Source organism: Neoarius graeffei, chromosome 12, assembly GCF_027579695.1.
Source record: "Neoarius graeffei isolate fNeoGra1 chromosome 12, fNeoGra1.pri, whole genome shotgun sequence".
NCBI classification, from domain to species: domain Eukaryota; kingdom Metazoa; phylum Chordata; class Actinopteri; order Siluriformes; family Ariidae; genus Neoarius; species Neoarius graeffei.
The window spans coordinates 73,212,665-73,232,370 of NC_083580.1; the positions used below are offsets into that span (position 1 = coordinate 73,212,665).

At 41.6% G+C, this 19,706-nt stretch overlaps 1 protein-coding gene across 5 annotated transcripts in view; it reads right to left on the reverse strand.

Annotated features, from left to right (window-relative positions):
- The window catches only part of adamts2a (ADAM metallopeptidase with thrombospondin type 1 motif, 2a), a 168,366-nt gene that overhangs the window by 24,663 nt on the left and 123,997 nt on the right, over positions 1-19,706 (reverse strand). For all 5 annotated transcript variants that reach the window (XM_060936380.1, XM_060936383.1, XM_060936381.1 and 2 more), the window contains 4 exons: positions 11,600-11,732; positions 10,945-11,058; positions 9,430-9,575; positions 2,180-2,355 (listed from right to left, as the gene is read on the reverse strand). In XM_060936380.1, the coding sequence (XP_060792363.1) occupies positions 2,180-2,355; positions 9,430-9,575; positions 10,945-11,058; positions 11,600-11,732 (569 nt within the window). The remainder of the gene's footprint in view (positions 1-2,179; positions 2,356-9,429; positions 9,576-10,944; positions 11,059-11,599; positions 11,733-19,706) is intronic.

Here is a 19,706-nt window from a genome sequence, read left to right on the forward strand (position 1 = left end):
TTTAACCCTACTTAAGTATACTTAATTAAATGAACTTGAAGTATACTTCTTTTTGCTAAGGGGCACATCTGGAAGACATGCATCACGCATTTCATAGTCCGTATCCACACAAGTAATGATTTCCAAACAATAAAGCAAAGATTATTTGGCACAGGATCATCAAAACTGGATTTAATTTCCACTTTTCAGCTTTCTGATTTCAGTGAACCGGCATCCGTGTAACCACAGGTTCCTGTTCTTGGCTGATCGGAGTGGAACCTGATGTGGTTTGCTGCTGTTGTATCTCATCTCCCTGAAGGTTCACCATGTTCTCCACTCTGACATTTCTCCTTAATAAGCCGGTTCTACTCACAGAACTTCCTTTCAGGGGATGTTTTTTTGTTTTTCGCACCAACTCTACAGACTGTTGTGTGTGAAAATCCCAAGAGATCAGCAGTTTTGTTAAAAAAAAAATCAAACCACTACCTACCAACGTATGGGTCATTCTAGAATTCGGGGTACATTTAGCATCTCCGGAATAAAACTTTTGTTATTTTCCTCAAAATAAATCTTTATTGAATCAGTTTTGAACAATAATGCAAATTATGACAAACTTTCACCAATAGTAATGCTTGATGTACATTTTAGACCCAATTTATCCATAAAACATTCACTAAATGACTCCCACCCCTCCCCCCACATTATTGCCTGTCTTCGATTCCTGATTCATCCATTCAACTCGAATAAACATTAAGCGATTCAGTCTAACAATCCGTTTTGTGGGTCTTATTCTATTAACTCCTATAAAATCAATTGCAGTTTTAATAGAAAGTCTATTTTCTGTATTATGTGAAATTTCAGTAATAAAAAAAATAATTAATTAATCTGTCCCAATGTTCTTGTTAACTCTGTTATAAAACCACATAAAATCCACAAAGACTTTTAAAGGAGAACCGAAGTCATTTTTAAACTTGCTTTATTTCTTAATTAACGTGTTATTCAATTATGTTTTCGGTTTTAGTAACCTTATATCGTGACTAGTATTGGCAACTAATTGCAATTAAATATTATACTTATCGGCCTATTCGGTTTTTAGCCGTGTTGAATTTAGTTCGTTTGGTCCACGGCAGGCGTCGCTTATCCACGCGACCTTCACGAAACTTGTGCGAGACTTCGAAACGTGAAATGTCAGCCAGGTGTCAGTGCCGCCATTTTGAAAACTGTTTTCCAAACGAAATATTGCACAAAAACGAGTTTAAATGACGATTACTGCCTACTTTTTTCAAACTTTCCTGATTACTATCAAAACAAACAAAACTTCCAGCTTGATTACATCAGCGTTCGAAAGAGGGCGCGCGCGTCTTTTGACAACATTGGCAGATGTCGGTCACTTTGATTTCCGCTGTACGTTTTACTTCCGTCCTACGATGTCTCGCTCAGGTCTCAACGAATCTCGGTTACGGCCATTGGTTTGACATATGGACTGATATACGTATTACATAGCATATTTCAAACACTCATAACTTGCTATAGCAGTGACAAAACAGCTATCAAAAATGCATTCCGATATTTAATAAAATGAGATCAACAGAATTTTGATGATAAAACATTTGCCTTCAGTTCTCCTTTAATAATACGCATGACCCCTGCACCAAGTGATGTCACTCCCTCAGAAAAGTGGTGAGGCACGTTCTGTTTCTTCTCCCATTAATTTGAACAAAGTGTTGAGGATTTTACACCAACAGTAGATGAATGATTTGTCAACTCTGTTATTGTGATATTGAAGTGAATCTATATCTTGCTTAAAAAAACAAATAAAACAACATGATTAAAATCCATAAAATTCTGTTTTCATACATATTTGAGGTTAAGACACAAAAGGGTGGGAAAGTGTCAACTCTGTTATCGTCAGTTCTGTTTAATGGATTGCCCGGTTTGACAACAACAGAGTTGACGGTGACGAACAGAGTTGACACTCAAAATGGACCCGCGATTATAGAACGGGCCGTATGGTCAAATGTTTTTCTGATATTTCCTGTGATTTTATGCACTGTGTTACTGTCACGTGATCGACTGTTTGAACGATCGCATCAGCGAGTAAAGGTACACGTGCGCCTATTAAAGTGGCCATATTTACATTCCACTCCTAACAATCCATCATAAGGAACAGTTTAATATATAATTTGATGTCATAACTCACGGTCAGGATGTTCATATGGCAGCCAGTGATGCTTGGTCCCCTGGTGCTCTAAGCGCGGATCCCATAACTTGCACTGCTCCTCTCGGAAATCAGACAGATCCTTGTCACACTCGTCATTGTTACACAGCTGGAACTCATAATTATTTCCATAGCATGTGCGCCCCCCGTTGGCCGGGCTGAGAGAAAGCACAGAGATTCGTATAAGATGTGACATATAAAGACCCACAGAAACAACATGAAGCTTTTTTTTTTTACAATTTTAGATCAGTAGTATGGGTGGCACGGTGGTGTAGTGGTTAGCACTGTCGCCTCACAGCAAGAAGGTCCTGGGTTCAAGCCCAGTGACTGATGAGGGCCTTTCTGTGTGGAGTTTGCATGCTCTCCAGACACGCAGGTTAGGCTAATTGGTGGCTTTAAATTGATCGTAGGTGTGAATGGTTGTTTGTCTCTATGTGTCAGCCCTGTGATGACTTGTCCAGGGTGTACCCTGCCTCTTGCCCATAGTCAGCTGGGATAGGCTCCAGCTTGCCTGCAACCCTGCACAGGATAAGTGGTTACAGATGATGGATGGGCAGATCAGTAGCACTGGATATACTTTCGTCAAGTGGAAAAACAATTTTTGAGCAGTTTCACACCCAAGATAAAAATTATCCCAAATGGCCATCTAGTTCTAGTAATTACCAGTCATGAGCCATGCATTATAAACTTTGGCCTCCGTTTCGAGTCTATATCTATGGTATTTTATACTTTGATAGATGACAGCATGGACATTATACATTACACAGCTTCAATACGCAACTAACAGAAAATTAAATTCTATTCTATTTATATAGCACTAATATTAATAGACGTTGTAACAAAGCAGGTTAACAGAAATCAGGTTGTAGATTTAGTGACCAGTAAGTGAGATGAATGAGCAAGGCAGAGGTAATGGTGGTAAAGAAAAACACCCTGAGATGACAACTACATTTCCAGAATTGTATACTGTACAATCAAGGAAGTTGGATAGATATCCAAGAGGAACACATTAAAAAAAACAAAAAACTTTTCAAATTTTAACGACAGTAATCCTGATGGTTAATCTTATTATTCTATCCACATTCACTGGATATGAGCAATCGCGTGCTTTGATTGGCTACTCTACTCTACGACTAGGACATCAGGTCATATACCGTGAGTAGAGAAAAACAAAATGGCGGAGCGTGTTGTTGAACCAACCGAGGATGAAATAAAAAGTCTACTTGAAAACAAAATCCAAAAAATGAAAAAAAAAAAGTAGCAAAATATGGAATAAAAGTATTTGTTGGTAAGAACATATCTTTTTTTAATTTTTCAAGAATTATTATTATAGCATTTTTCACAAATTGCTCCTGTCATTTCACCGGTTTGTTTATATTCTAAGCGTAAATGATTTTGTCGGACATTTTGTATAAAGTTTTTATTTATCGAATTTGCAAAAAATAAAAACAAAAATGCTCTGTTTCTCAAAATCCAGTGAATGTGGATAGAATAAAAGTTATTCCACTCAATCTCGTCGTACATGGATTATAGCCAACTCGGTGCTACGTGCCTCGTCTTCTATCAGCAACCGTACAATTCGATTTTGTGGAATAACTGTTAATTATTACATCAAGCTAAATAAAACTATGATAAGCCAAATTAAGAATGGCTACAATATATATATATATATATATGTCCCCCCTCCTAGAACTGCCATCTTATTGTGGTGGAGGGGTTTGTGTGCTTGAATGATCCTAGGAGCTATGTTGTCGGGGGCATTATGCCCCTGTTAGGGTCTCCCAAGGCAGACAGGTCCTAGGTGACAGGCCAGACTAAGAGCAGTTCACCAAAACCCCTTATGGATAACAATCTATCAAGGACCGTGACGTCGCCCAGTATGGCGCGGCCGGGGCCCCACCCTGGAGCCAGGCCCAGGGTTGGGGCTCGTATGTGAGCGCTTGGTGGCCGGGCCTTTGCCCACAGGGCCCGGCCGGGCTCAGCCCAAAGCGGTGACGTGGGCCCGACCTCCTGTGGGTTCACCACCCACAGAGGTAGCCGTAGGGGGCTGGTGCAATGTGGATTGGGCGGCAGTCGAAGGCAGGGGCCTCGACGACCTGATCCCCGAACACAGCGGCTAGCTGTTGGGACATGGAATGTCACTTCACTGGGGCTGAAAGAGCCTGAGCTTGTGCAGGAAGTTGAGAGGTACCGGCTAGAGATAGTCGGGCTCACCTCCACGCATAGCTTGGGCTCTGGAACCCAGCTCCTCGAGAGGGGCTGGACTTTCCACTTCTCTGGAGTTGCCCATGGTGAACGGCAGCGGGCTGGTGTGGGCTGGCTTATAGCTCCCTAGCTCAGCTGCCATGTATTGAAGTTTACCCCAGTGAACGAGAGGGTCGCCTCTCTGCGCCTTACGATCGGGGAGAGGGCTCTTGCTGTTGTTTGTGCCTACAGGCCGAATAGCAGTCTAGAGTATCCGGCCTTCTTGGAGTCCCTGGGAGAGGTACTGAGAGGTGTTCAGACTGGGGACTCCATTGTTCTACTGGGGGACTTCAACGCTCACGTGGGCAACGACAGTGACACCTGGAGGAGCGTGATTGGGAGGAACGGCCTCCCCGATCTGAACCAAAGTGGTGTTTTGTTATTGGACTTCTGTGCTAGTCACGGTTTGTCCATAATGAACACCATGTTGGAGCATAGGGGTGTCCATAAGTGCACGTGGCACCAGGACACCTTAGGTCGGAGGTCGATGATTGACTTTGTTGTCATTTCATCGGATCTCCGGCCCTATGTCTTGGACACTCGGGTGAAGAGAGGGGCTGATCTGTCAACTGATCACCACCTGGTGGTGAGTTGGATCCGCTGGCAGAGGAGAAAGCCGGACAGACCTGGCAGGCCCAAATGTATGGTGAGGGTCTGCTGGGAACGTCTGGCTGAGCACTCTGTCGGGGAGGTCTTTAACTCCCACCTCCAGGAGAGCTTCTCCCAGCTTCCGAGGGAGGCGGGGGACATTGAGTCTGAGTGGACCATGTTTTCTGCCTGCATTGTCGACGCGGCTGTTCGGAGCTGTGGCGGCAAGGTCTCCGGTGCCTGTCGTGGCGTCAATCCCCGAACCGGGTGGTGGACACCGGAAGTATGGGATGCCATCAAGCTGAAGAAGGAGTCCTATCGGGCCATGTTGGCCTCCGGGACTCCTGAGGCAGCTGATGGGTATCGGCAGGCCAGGCGTGCCGCAGCTTGGGCAGTTGCAGAGGCAAAACCTCGGAACTGGGAGGAGTTCGGTGAGGCCATGGAGAAGGACTATCGGTCGGCCTCGAATAAATTTTGGCAAACCGTCCGGTGCCTCAGGAGGGGGAAGCAGTACTCTGCCAACACTGTTTACAGTGCGGGTGGGGAGCTGTTGACCTCGACTGGGGACATTGTCGGGCGGTGGAAGGAATACTTCGAGGATCTCCTCAATCCCACTGTCTCGTCTTCCATTGAGGAAGCGGAGGCTGATGACTCAGAGGTGGACTCGTCCATTACCCAAGCCGAAGTCACTGAGTTGGTTAGCAAGCTCCTCGGTGGCAAGGCACCGGGGGTGGATGAGATCCACCCTGAGTATCTCAAGTCTCTGAATGTTGTGGGGCTGTGTTGGCTGACACGCCTCTGCAACATCGCGTGGCGGTCGGGGACAGTGACACTGGAGTGGCAGACTGGGGTGGTGGTCCCTCTTTTTAAGAAAGGGGACCGGAGAGTGTGCTCCAATTATAGGGGAATTACACTTCTCAGCCTCCCAGGGGAGGTTTACTCCAGGGTACTGGAGAGGAGAATTCGACCAATAGTTGAACCTCGGATCCAGGAGGAACAATGCGGTTTTCGTCCTGGTCACGGAACACTGGACCAGCTCTATACCCTTCATAGGGTGCTCGAGGGTTCATGGGAGTTTGCCCAACCAGTCCACATGTGCTTTCTGGATTTGGAGAAGGCATTCGACCGTGTCCCTCGTGATATTCTGTGGGGGGTGCTTCGGGAGTATGGGGTTCGGGGCTCTTTGCTAAGGGCTGTCCGGTCCCTGTATGAACGGAGCAGGAGTCTGGTTTGCATTGCCGGCAGTAAGTCAGACCTGTTCCCAGTGCATGTTGGACTCCGGCAGGGCTGCCCTTTGTCACCGGTTCTGTTCATAATCTTTATGGACAGAATTTCTAGGCGCAGCCAGGGGCCGGAAGGAATCCTGTTTGGGAACCACAGGATTTCATCTCTGCTTTTCGCAGATGATGTTGTCCTGTTGGCTTCTTCAAACCAGGACCTTCAGCATGCACTGGGGCAGTTTGCAGTCGAGTGTGAAGCGGCTGGGATGAGAATCAGCACCTCCAAGTCCGAGGCCATGGTTCTCGACTGGAAAAGGGTGGCTTGCCCTCTCCAGGTTGGTGGAGAAGTCCTGCCACAAGTATCTCGGGATCTTGTTCACAAGTGAGGGAAGGATAGAGCATGAGATCGACAGGCGGATCAGTGCAGCCTCCTCATGAGTGCATGAGCAAAATATTTGCAAGGGCACAAACTCAACCTGCATATAATAATAATAATAATAATAAAGCACCATGAATGAACCATCGAATTTTGTAGTGTCTTGAATTTCACCTCAATAAATTGCTGCATTGTTTTGTGACAGTGAGACCACTAATGAGATACGCATCGCAGTTACGATACATATTTATTCATTTCTTTGGAAACAACACCATGACATTTATTCTGGTGTGAGTCTGCTGGGTGCCTGGTGGACAGCAGTGAACCAGCGCTTTCACTTTACATCAGTACTTTAGAGTTACAATCCAATATTATCGCACATTATAACTAATCGATATCGATCCGTGGTAGGGTTAGATTATCCACAACTAAGGAAAGATGCTCATAATTGCTATTGAACGATACAATAATTATGTTTACACGAGTGTGCAGAGTAAGAAATCGTTCAGGTAAAAAAAAGCAGACAATGCAAAGATACATTGCCCACTATAAAAAAATATATATTTTTTTCATCAATATTTTACGTAAAATGTGTTCGTAAATAATCCAACGTTATTTTTTTTAAAACCAGATTAAAAATATTCGTTGGATAAAAACCAATCTATCTTATGTAAATAAAGATAGAAATTTCCTTGTCTGGTGGTCAAGTGTTTATGAGATACATTGCCTTGGACTTACGATCAGGTTCCTATGATGGTACACAGCCATCATTCGTACATACGGACGCAAAAGCCATCAAAATTGCCTCAGTGAGGCTGGAGCTCATACCGACTACAGTTGTTGTGTGTGAGTTTGAAATCTGTTCAATCCTGTAGGAGGAGGAGTGATTTTTGTGAAATTGCATATGACCCCTGTGTAGCAGCATCCATGGTAGGTGGCGCCACCCGGTGAACAATTCTTGTTGGAATATGTCTTTAGAGTCTTCTGGGTGAGTTTCAGTGAAAACGTCCCAGCAGTTTACAAAGAGTAGCGTTTAATGTGACGAGTCACCTAAAAATTTCAGATGCCCCCCAAAAAATCGTAAATATGACAGGTGGCTCTACCATCTTGTCAATTTTTATGCACACTCACCTGGGGAACACTGTATGTGAGTTTGGTCGAAATCTGATCAATCCTGTAGGAGGAGCAGTGGTTTTTGTAAATTGTGGACGGACGACAGATGGACGATGCGTGATCGCATAAGCTCATCCGGCCACAGGTCAGGGCATTACCATGTTCTCTTAAGTATGGAGCTTTGCTTTGCAATAAATCAAGTCCACTAATATGCTCCCAACCTTGTCCTTCCCCCCCCCCCAGTGAAAAACTGAATGATTTTAATTCTACCTTCGACATTAATACATATTACCAAGATCTAAGTTTGTCTGCCAGAATCAACTAAACAAAAAAAGAAAGTGAGTGCATGCTGGGAAAAATAAATATGATATTACGAGACAACATGAACCCAAATGTCATGCACTGGTGCTGGAAAAGAACAGAACGTGAAACACCTGGAACCTCAACAAATAAACTGTTTATTTAGTGCAAACCAAGTGAAACAAGGACCAGCTGAACCTGTAGCCTAGAAGAGTTTCTAAAAGAAGTGGCACATGAAATCTATTGCGATAACGTGACTGGAAAAGATGTGAGAATTGAAGTAACACAATTAGTTTTGCAAGAAACACAGTTGCTTGGCGAATCTTAGATTTGTCAACTAAGAATGAAGCAAGGCACATGCATTTGATCCAATTTTTATCCTATTTCGTGTGACAAGAGTGGTGATACCACAGACACAGCTCAGCGTGCCACCAGCTGCTCTTACTTTCAACTTCCAGAGCTCTACAGGAGCTTGGAGAAATCCAGATTTCTATTAGCGAGGTGCCATGCTGAAAGAACGCTCAGTTTGTTTGGCTCAAAATATATATATCAAGGTAGAGACCGCGATCTGGTAGAACTGGAGATTCTACCAGTAGAGACTCCAATTGGAGATTCTACCAGTAAAGACTCCAATTGGAGATTCTACCAGGAGAAACTCCGATTGGAGATTCTACCAGTAAAGACTCCGATTGGAGATTCTACCAGGAGAAACTCTGATTGGAGATTCTACCAGTAAAGACTCAGATTGGAGATTCTACCAGTAGAGACTCCGATTGCAATCTCTACTGGTAGAATCTCCAATCTTATCAGTAGAGATTGCAATTGGAGTCTCTACTGGTAGAATCTCTGATTCCACCGGATTTTAACTTCTACCTTGACATATACATATACAATATGACAGTTTCCGTTAGAATGATCAACTAGTGAATGATCAATAAAATTCTTGCTTGGACAAAGTTAAGCATTCAGGAGAAATCACGTTTGTTTGTTTTGGCCAGGGACCGCCCAAACTGATAATCACATCATCGGTTTTTCTTTGTCTAATCAGATACAAGGTACGCCAACACTCTTGCCGGACCAGTTGGGGCTTAGGTGCCTTGTTTAAGGGCATTTCAGCCATTCCTACTGTTCTGGAGAATCAAACCAGTGACCTTTTGGTCCCAAAGCTGCTTCTCTAACCATTAAGCCATGGCTTCCCACTAAACAAACCACTTCCATATTTATTTCTCAATCTGTTCCCTAACAACAACAAGACAAACATCTGGACACCTCTGTCCTACAAGACCCTTCAGGTTCTCCTTTGCACTACATAACAAATGGTGTGAACATTTCCAGCTGTGTGCTTCTTTGCAGGTGCAAAAGCAAGCAGCGGTATGAAAGTGTATACTAACATGGGGTTGTCACATTGGCGGGTGCGGAAACGGACGCCTCCTCCACAAGTACGCGAGCAGGAGCCAAATTTGGTCCACTGCCCCCACTGTCCATCCTGCCTGAGGATATCCGATGTCAGTTTAATACAGTGACCCTTAAAGCAGTTCTGCAGAGAGGAGAGTAAGAGTATAACAGGGTAATTGGACATGATTATTAGAACCTATCATGGTGATGCTAAGGCTCTGTAACTACCAGAGGTGGACAAAGTACCCAACTTCATTACTTAAATCAGAGTACAGATACCACTAGTCAAATGTTACTCCGATACAAGTGAAAGTTGTCCAGTCAAATTTTTACTTAAGTTAAAGTACTGAAGTACTTGCTTTTAAAAATACTTAAGTATTAAAAGTACATTTTCTGTCAACGCATCGTTGTATTATTGCCACAACGCTTACAAAACCTAATGCCGTTACCAAAGACAGAAATGTGAATTCACAAAATGAACGCATGCTGTGCCATCATGGTGGTTGAACGTTAAGCTAGCTAGTCAGTGAAGCTCCACCTGGCATGCTAGCAAACGCTTTTCAAACTCGAAATCATATTGGGCAGCTAACGCTACTAGAAAAGAAAGATTTCTACATTCTGTTTATTTGGCAAGATTGTGCTAAAACATATTTCTGAAAGGACTTCAGATAAGTTAACGTTATTCATGTTAGCGTAACTCCGTTTTTACATGCTAACTAACAGTGTTCAAATTAACTAGCTATGTTAGCCGTGGACAAGGCTACGGTAACTTGGCAGGAAAATCCATAGAAAGTCATTTGACCAACCAGACTGCATAGCTACGTTTGCAACGTTAGCGCTAGCTCTAAAAGCACAGACAACTTTGTTGCAAGCTTTCTCTTGGAATAAAACGTTTATATACCTCAATATGCTTCCGCAGGTTGGACGGCGAGGTTTTGTTGGCTGGGATGTGGTTCATTTTCGGCAAACAAAGCAAACATTTAAAATGAAATGAATCTTTAACCCTTTTAGAAAACTGAAACATGGGTTCATGGGCCATGAGTGGGTGCATTCCCCAGAAGAACCGCCTCCTTCCATTCTGCCATCAACTGATCATGTTTAAATAATGCTGCGGAGAAATAATTGAACTTGATTTTATACAGTCTATGGACGTGACGTGACCCTAGTGATTACTGATAGACTGTCTCAGTGTCACCTGGGAAAAAAAAAACAAGCATGTTTTCGAAAAGAAAAGAAAAAACATCCACTTTCAAAGCTACTTCATAGTAACGAGTAACGAGGACCTTGATAGAAATGTAGTGGAGTGAAAAGTACGATATTTGTCTTTCAAATGTAGTGAAGTTAAAGTCACAAGTTTCCAAAAAAAAAAAAATACTCAAAGTACAGATACTCAAAAAGTGTACTTAAGTACAGTACTCAAGTAAATGTACTTCGCTACTGTCCACCTCTGGTAACTACACAAGTGCTTTCTGTAGAATTAGATGTATACTATAGACGTATAATAACTGTACCTTTCCTGGAGCGCACTTGGTGCCGTCAATAGGAGGGCCCTTCTTGGTCTTGCAGAAGAAAGGGTTCTCGGGGTGGCTGCACCACAGCTGCTTGCATGGGTCGTAGGTGCTGTACTAAAAGAAACAGTCATGCTCGCATTCACACATGCAGCTTGCAAGGCGAGAATACAAGCAGGACGAAAATCAAACACCACGTTTCCACACTGACAACAATTTTCACTACGGATCTGCTGCTTAAATTGCTTTTAATCTTAGTGAACTTTTTCGGTTGGAAATATTCACAGACATCCCTAATAAATAGTATCTAATGTTAACTCTGACTCCGCACCTATCGAATGTTAGCTTGTTAGCTATGTCGAAAATGCATTGATAGATCTTAGATCTTAAGAAAAGCACAATGATCAAAATAGTACTAATATGAGACTAGGGAAGGGGGCGTGGCTTCCAGGAGGTCAGTTAATATCAGCGAGTTCAAAACACCTGCGCAAATGTCAATTAAATACAGCGACAGTGACATAATGAGTTCATATTTCATGATCGTAGTAGAATTTTATAATATTCCCATGCTGTGCAGCAAAAGAGTAAAAGGGTAATAGTGAGATAGCAGAATGAATGTCAGAAGGTCATAGGTTTTAGTGTGATGTATCTCACTCACCGCTGTGCACATCATGTAACCCATGCCAAAGTCAAAGCGACATTGCTCGTTCATGGAGTAATGCAGGCCGGGCAGCTGAGGCAGGGATGGCCACTCGTGATCGAAGGGGTCGTCACGCAGACAGTCGTACGTGCTGCAGGAAACACACCAACATTTTGAACTTTATAGTTCATAAATAAATAAACTGTCCAGTGAATCTCTGAAACTAGTGGATTATTTTTATTATTCAGCTATTCACGCTGCAAAAAAATACAACCCCGATTCCAAAAAAGTTGGGACAAGGCAAGTTTATTTATATAGCACATTTCATACACAGTGGCAGTTCAAAGTACAAAGTTTGGGACAAAGTACAAATTGTAAATAAAAACGGAATGCAATAATTTACAAATCTCAAAAACTGATATTGTATTCACAGTAGAACATAGACAACATATCAAAGGTCGAAAGTGAGACATTTTGAAATTTCATGCCAAATATTGGCTCATTTGAAATTTCATGACAGCAACACATCTCAAAAAAGTTGGGACAGGGGCAATAAGAGGCTGGAAAAGTTAAAGGTACAAAAAAGGAACAGCTGGAGGACCAAATTGCAACTCATTAGGTCAATTGGCAATAGGTCATTAACATGACTGGGTATAAAAAGAGCATCTTGGAGTGGCAGCGGTTCTCAGAAGTAAAGATGGGAAGAGGATCACCAATCCCCCTAATTCTGCGCCGACAAATAGTGGAGCAATATCAGAAAGGAGTTTGACAGTGTAAAATTGCAAAGAGTTTGAACATATCATCGTCTACAGTGCATAATATCATCAAAAGATTCAGAGAACCTGGAAGAATCTCTGTGCGTAAGGGTCAAGGCCGGAAAACCATCCTGGGTGCCCGTGATCTTTGGGCCCTTAGACGACACTGCATCACATACAGGCATGCTTCTGTATTGGAAATCACAAAATGGGCTCAGGAATATTTCCAGAGAACATTATCTGTGACACAATTCACCGTGCCATCCGCCGTTGCCAGCTAAAACTCTATAGTTCAAAGAAGAAGCCGTATCTAAACATGATCCAGAAGCGCAGACGTCTTCTCTGGGCCAAGGCTCATTTAAAATGGACTGTGGCAAAGTGGAAAACTGTTCTGTGGTCAGACGAATCAAAATTTGAAGTTCTTTATGGAAATCAGGGATGCCGTGTCATTCGGACTAAAGAGGAGAAGGACGACCCAAGTTGTTATCGGGGCTCAGTTCAGAAGCCTGCATCTCTGATGGTATGGGGTTGCATTAGTGCGTGTGGCATGGGCAGCTTACACATCTGGAAAGACACCATCAATGCTGAAAGGTATCCAGGTTCTAGAGCAACATATGCTCCCATCCAGATGATGTCTCTTTCAGGGAAGACCTTGCATTTTCCAACATGACAATGCCAAACCACATACTGCATCAATTACAGCATCATGGCTGCGTAGAAGAAGGGTCCGGGTACTGAACTGGCCAGCCTGCAGTCCAGATCTTTCACCCATAGAAAACATTTGGCGCATCATAAAACTGAAGATACAACAAAAAAAGACCCAAGACAGTTGAGCAACTAGAATCCTACATTAGACAAGAATGGGTTAACATTCCTATCCCTAAACTTGAGCAACTTGTCTCCTCAGTCCCCAGACGTTTACAGACTGTTGTAAAGAGAAAAGGGGATGTCTCACAGTGGTAAACATGGCCTTGTCCCAACTTTTTTGAGATGTGTTGTTGTCATGAAATTTAAAATCACCTAATTTTTCTCTTTAAATGATACATTTTCTCAGTTTAAACATTTGATATGTCATCTATGTTCTATTCTGAATAAAATAAGGAATTTTGAAACTTCCACATCATTGCGTTTCGTTTTTATTTACAATTTGTACTTTGTCCCAACTTTTTTGGAATCGGGGTTGTATCTTGTTAAGAGAAAATATCTTTAATATGGGTGAATTTATCCACTAGCTCTTATTCAAAAGATTATTAGAACGCAAATATAAGATTTTTTTTTTCAAATATGTTTTATTTGAGGAATGTATACATATATACAGTATATACATACAGTATGTCGCGTATCTTTCACACGCACATGTTTCATCATTTGTTGCTCTTTTTCCTTTTTTCCCCATGAACACCCGTACACACACAAAATACTCACAGGACCAAAACACAAAAGAACAAAAGAAAACAAAAAACATGAACAATTAAAAAAAAAAAGACTCTCCATTAACTTAGTCTCAGAGTTCTATTCCCGACTCTCCCCAGGCCCCACCCCATTCCTCCGTCAAGCTTGTTGACATTAAGTGAACCATGATTTTAATGTGCCAGATACTTAATTAGAGGTGACCACACCTTATCAAAGTAGGGGAGTTTGTCCATAAGAGTGTATCGTATTCTTTCTAGGTGGAGTGTGTTCATAAGATCACTGAGCCACAACTTTGTAGGAGGGGCCGCCTCCTCTTTCCAGTGCATGGGAAGCAACCTCCTTGCAGTAATAAGACTGTAGGAAAGGAAACATTGCTGAGCGTTGGTCAACTTCATAGTATCATCAGATACTCCTAAAATGATAGTGGGTCTGGTTCCAATTGGATTTTAAGTATTTCAGATACTGATTGATACTGGGGAAGATACTGGGGAAGTCATGGCCTAATGGTTAGAGAACCAGCTTTGGGACCAAAAGGTTGCTGGTTTGATTCCCCAGACTAGCAGGATTGACTTAAGTGCCCTTGAGCAAGGCACCTAACCCCCAACTGCTCTGGCAAGAGTGGTGGTGTACCTTGTGTCTGATTAGCCAAAGAAAAACTGATATGATCATCAGTTCGGGCATTGAACCCGACCAACTGATATGATCATCAGTTCGGGCACTGAACCCGACCAACTGAACTGATACTGATTTGAAAATATTGATCCAATAAGCCTGAACTTTGGGATAGTCAACAAAGCTATGTAGTAGTGTATCATCTGCTGACAGGCATTTGTCACACATCGGGGAGAGCTCAGGATATATTTTATGTAATCTCTCCTTGGAATAGTGAAGACGATGTAGGATTTTAAATTGAATTAAGCAGTGTCTTTCATTATTAGAGCATCGATGGACATGCTCCAACCCCCCCTTCCATGTTATGTCAGAGATCACAATGCCCATTTCTTCCTCCCACTTCGATTTTATTCGGTTGGAATCAACTAGACTAAGGGATTGTAAGGTGTTATATATGTAAGATATTGCTTTAACCGAGCATGATGTGAGTCGGAGACATCCATCTAGACTAGAACCTGCAAAGGTCTCAAAATTTGGTAGGTGTTTCCTTACATAGTCTCTTATTTGCAGATATCTAAGGTGGTCATTCCCCTGCAACTTATATTTACTCTGTAGTTGTGCAAAGGAGGCAAATGTATCTCCAATGTACAAGTCTCCTATTGTGTGGATGCCTGCCCCTTTCCAAAGCTTAAAAGCACAGTCCAGATTAGATGGTGGAAAACCAGGGTTTCCAACAATAGGTAGGACATAGGATATGGGAGGTAAGTTAAAGTGTGATCTAATTTTTTTCCAAATGTGCAGAGTGGTGTGGATCACTATACTGCTCTTATAGACAGACTTTTCAACGACGGACGGAGACAGAAGGATGGCTCCCAACGAGTAGGGTTGACATGCCTCTTGTTCCAACTTAAGCCAATTTGGTGGAGATGTTGTGTCATCTAACCAGTGCGTCATAATCATAATATATATATATATATATATATATATATATATATATATATATATATATATATATTTTTTTTTTTAAGATTTTTTTTGGGCTTTTTTCACCTTTATTGGATAGGACAGTGTAGAGACAGGACAGGAAATGAGTGGGAGAGAGAGACGGGAAGGGATCGGGAAATGACCTCGGGTCGGAATCGAACCCGGGTCTATGGTATGGCGCCTTAGCCACGACGCCCCCATAATCATAATAGTTGAAGCCCAATAGTAAAATAGAAAATTTGGGAGTGCAAGGCCCCCCTCTCCTTTAGATTTGCAGATGCGCCTCTTGCCAATTCTGTGTGTTTTGTAATCCCACAAAAAGGGGTTTACAATCGTGTCTAATTGTTTAAAGAATGAGTTGGTAAGAGACACTGGGATATTCTGAAATAAATACAATAATTGGGATAGGAATACCATTTTAATAGCATTAACTCTGCCCAGGAGTGATATTGGAAGAGTCCTCCAAAATTGTATTTTTGACTGTAGTTCAGACAGTAATGGAGGAAAATTTGCGTTGAATAACATTGTGGTGTTTCGTAATTTGGATTCCCAAATATGTAAATTTGTCCAGTGATATTTTGAAAGGGAGACTCTGTAACCAAGAGGCATCTTGCATATGTATTGGCATTAGTTCGCTCTGATTCCAATTTATCCTATACCCAGAAAAGGTTCCAAATATATTGATTTTCCCTAAAATTTGTGCAATAGTGGCTTCCGGCTGAGTAATATACAAAAGAACATCATCAGCATATAATGATATTTTATTTATTGATTTTTCTGATATATGACCATAAATTAAAGGGTCTGAACGAATGCTCTCAGCAAGAGGTTCAATTACAAGGGCGAAGATCAAGGGAGACAAAGGGCAACCTTGTCTTGTGCCTCTGTGTAGATGGAAACGAGGAGATAATATTTGATTTGTGAGGATTTGCGCCGAAGGGCTGTTATAGAGGAGCTTGACCATTGAAATTAATTTTTGACCGAATTTAAATCTTTTCAAAGTTTCGAACAGGTAAGGCCATTCGACTTGGTCGAATGCCTTTTCTGCATCGAGTGACAGAATGGCAAGCTCTTCTTTCTGTCTATCAGTAGAATATATTATGTTGAGTAGCCGTCTGAGTTTGAAAAAAGACTTTCTATTTGGTATAAACCCAGTCTGATCTGGGTGTATTAATTTATTTACTCACTCTATTGGCCAAGACTTTAGAAAACAACTTTCCATCCAGAATTAGTAGGGAGATGGGACGATAAGAGCCGACTTCTTCTGGGTCTTTAGCTTTTTTATATATAACTGTTATAATTGCTTCGGTTAGCATTGGAGGTAATACACCGTCATTGTTGGTTTGGGTGAACACCTTATGTAAATACGGACAGAGAATTTTGCTGAACTTTTTATACAGCTCTCCTAGGAGGCCATCAGGGCCAGGGGCTTTGTTACTTTTAAGTGACATGATGGCCCTTTGAATTTCCTCAACAGAAATTTCAGAGTCCAGGTAGGCTGACTCTTCTTCATCTAATTGAGAGAGGTTGCAACCATCTAAGAATTCTTGCATAGCAGCGTAGTCTAAATTTTTATTGGACGTATATAAATTTTTATAAAATTGTAAAAATTGGTCATTAATATCTTTGGGTTTCATCAAAACATCCCCTTTGGCTGACTTAATTTTATGTATTATGCGGTCATTTTCTTGCTTTCGACAACCCCGATTCCAAAAAAAGTTGGGACAAAGTACAAATTGTAAATAAAAATGGATTGCAATAATTTACAAATCTCAAAAACTGATATTGTATTCACAATAAAACATAGACAACATATCAAATGTCGAAAGTGAGACATTTTGAAATTTCATGCCAAATATTGGCTCATTTAAAATTTAATGACAGCAACACATCTCAAAAAAGTTGGGACAGGGGCAATAAGAGGCTGGAAAAGTTAAAGGTACAAAAAAGGAACAGCTGGAGGACCAAATTGCAACTCATTAGGTCAATTGGCAATAGGTCATTAACATGACTGGGTATAAAAAGAGCATCTTGGAGTGGCAGCGGCTCTCAGAAGTAAAGATGGGAAGAGGATCACCAATCCCCCTAATTCTGCGCCGACAAATAATGGAGCAATATCAGAAAGGAGTTCAGCAGTGTAAAATTGCAAAGAGTTTGAACATATCATCATCTACAGTGCACAATATCATCAAAAGATTCAGAGAATCTGGAAGAATCTCTGTGCGTAAGGGTCAAGGCCGGAAAACCATATTGGGTGCCCGTGATCTTCGGGCCCTTAGATGGCACTGCATCACATACAGGCATGCTTCTGTATTGGAAATCACAAAATGGGCTCAGGAATATTTCCAGAGAACATTATCTGTGAACACAATTCACCGTGCCATCCGCCATTGCCAGCTAAAACTCTATAGTTCAAAGAAGAAGCCGTATCTAAACATGATCCAGAAGCGCAGACGTCTTCTCTGGGCCAAGGCTCATTTAAAATGGACTGTGGCAAAGTGGAAAACTGTTCTGTGGTCAGACGAATCAAAATTTGAAGTTCTTTATGGAAATCAGGGACGCCGCGTCATTCGGACTAAAGAGGAGAAGGACGACCCAAGTTGTTATCAGCGCTCAGTTCAGAAGCCTGCATCTCTGATGGTATGGGGTTGCATTAGTGCGTGTGGCATGGGCAGCTTACACATCTGGAAAGACACCGTCAATGCTGAAAGGTATATCCAGGTTCTAGAGCAACATATGCTCCCATCCAGACGACGTCTCTTTCAGGGAAGACCTTGCATTTTCCAACATGACAATGCCAAACCACATACTGCATCAATTACAGCATCATGGCTACATAGAAGAAGGGTCCGGGTACTGAACTGGCCAGCCTGCAGTCCAGATCTTTCACCCATAGAAAACATTTGGCGCATCATAAAACGGAAGATACGACAAAAAAGACCTAAGACAGTTGAGCAACTAGAATCCTACATTAGACAAGAATGGGTTAACATTCCTATCCCTAAACTTGAGCAACTTGTCTCCTCAGTCCCCAGACGTTTACAGACTGTTGTAAAGAGAAAACGGGATGTCTCACAGTGGTAAACATGGCCTTGTCCCAACTTTTTTGAGATATGTTGTTGTCATGAAATTTAAAATCACCTAATTTTTCTCTTTAAATGATACATTTTCTCAGTTTAAACATTTGATATGTCATCTATGTTCTACTCTGAATAAAATATGGAATTTTGAAACTTCCACATCATTGCATTCCATTTTGATTTACAATTTGTACTTTGTCCCAACTTTTTTGGAATCGGGGTTGTAAGTTGCCGCGCTAAAAGTCTGTGTGGTTTGTCACTAAACTCAAAATATTTCTGTCTGATGTATAAAAAGGACTTAGTAACTTTTGCTGAGAGTATCTTGTTGTATTCATATTTTAGGGATGATATCCTTTTATGTAGATCACCAGACGGTGTCCTAGCATTCTCTTTGTCTAGTATATTAATTTGCCGCTCTATTTCCACTAATCTGGCCCTATTCTTCTTTTTTCTGTATGCTTCAAATGAAATAACACAGCCTCTAAGGAAGGCTTTAAACACCTCCCATAGTATAGCAGGGGAAGTCTGTGTTGTCATTAGTTTCAAAATAAAGAGATATTTGAGCTTTTAGATATTCACAGAACTCCTTTTCAGTTAGTAAGAGAAGGTTTAATCTCCAGGTCCATTGTGGTCTCACCATATTCTGAATAGCCAGGGTGCAAGTGAGAGGGCTGTGATCTGAGATCACTATATTATGATATTTTGCATTTGTAGCATATGGCATCAATTTTGCATCAATGAGGAAATAATCTATCCTGGTGTATGAGTTATGTGTCGCTGAATAATAAGAATATTCTCTACCAGTAGGATTTGCAATTCTCAAAATATCAGTCATATTAGTATTATTAATGAAAGTATTAAGAAAGACACATGAATTGCTTTTATCCATTCTACGTGTAGAGGACCTGTCTAAGTATGGGTCCAGGATGCAATTGAAATCCCCTGCAATAATAAGATTTGTCTGGGATATATCTGGTATTAGAGAAAACACTTTTTTAAAGAATGAAGGGCTGTCTACATTGGGTGCATATATGTTCAGTAAAGTGAGGGGCGTAGAATATATTTCACCGGTTACAATCAAAAAGCATCCTTCTTTATCAGATATTGTGGTTGTGTCAATAAAGGGAATATTCTTCCATATCATAATTGCTGTACCCCTAGCTCTAGCATTGAATGATGAATGAAATATATGTCCTATCCATTTACACCGCAGCCTGGCATGAGAGTCATTTTTCAAATGTGTCTCCTGTAAAAATATTATGTCTGGTGTTAACGATTTGA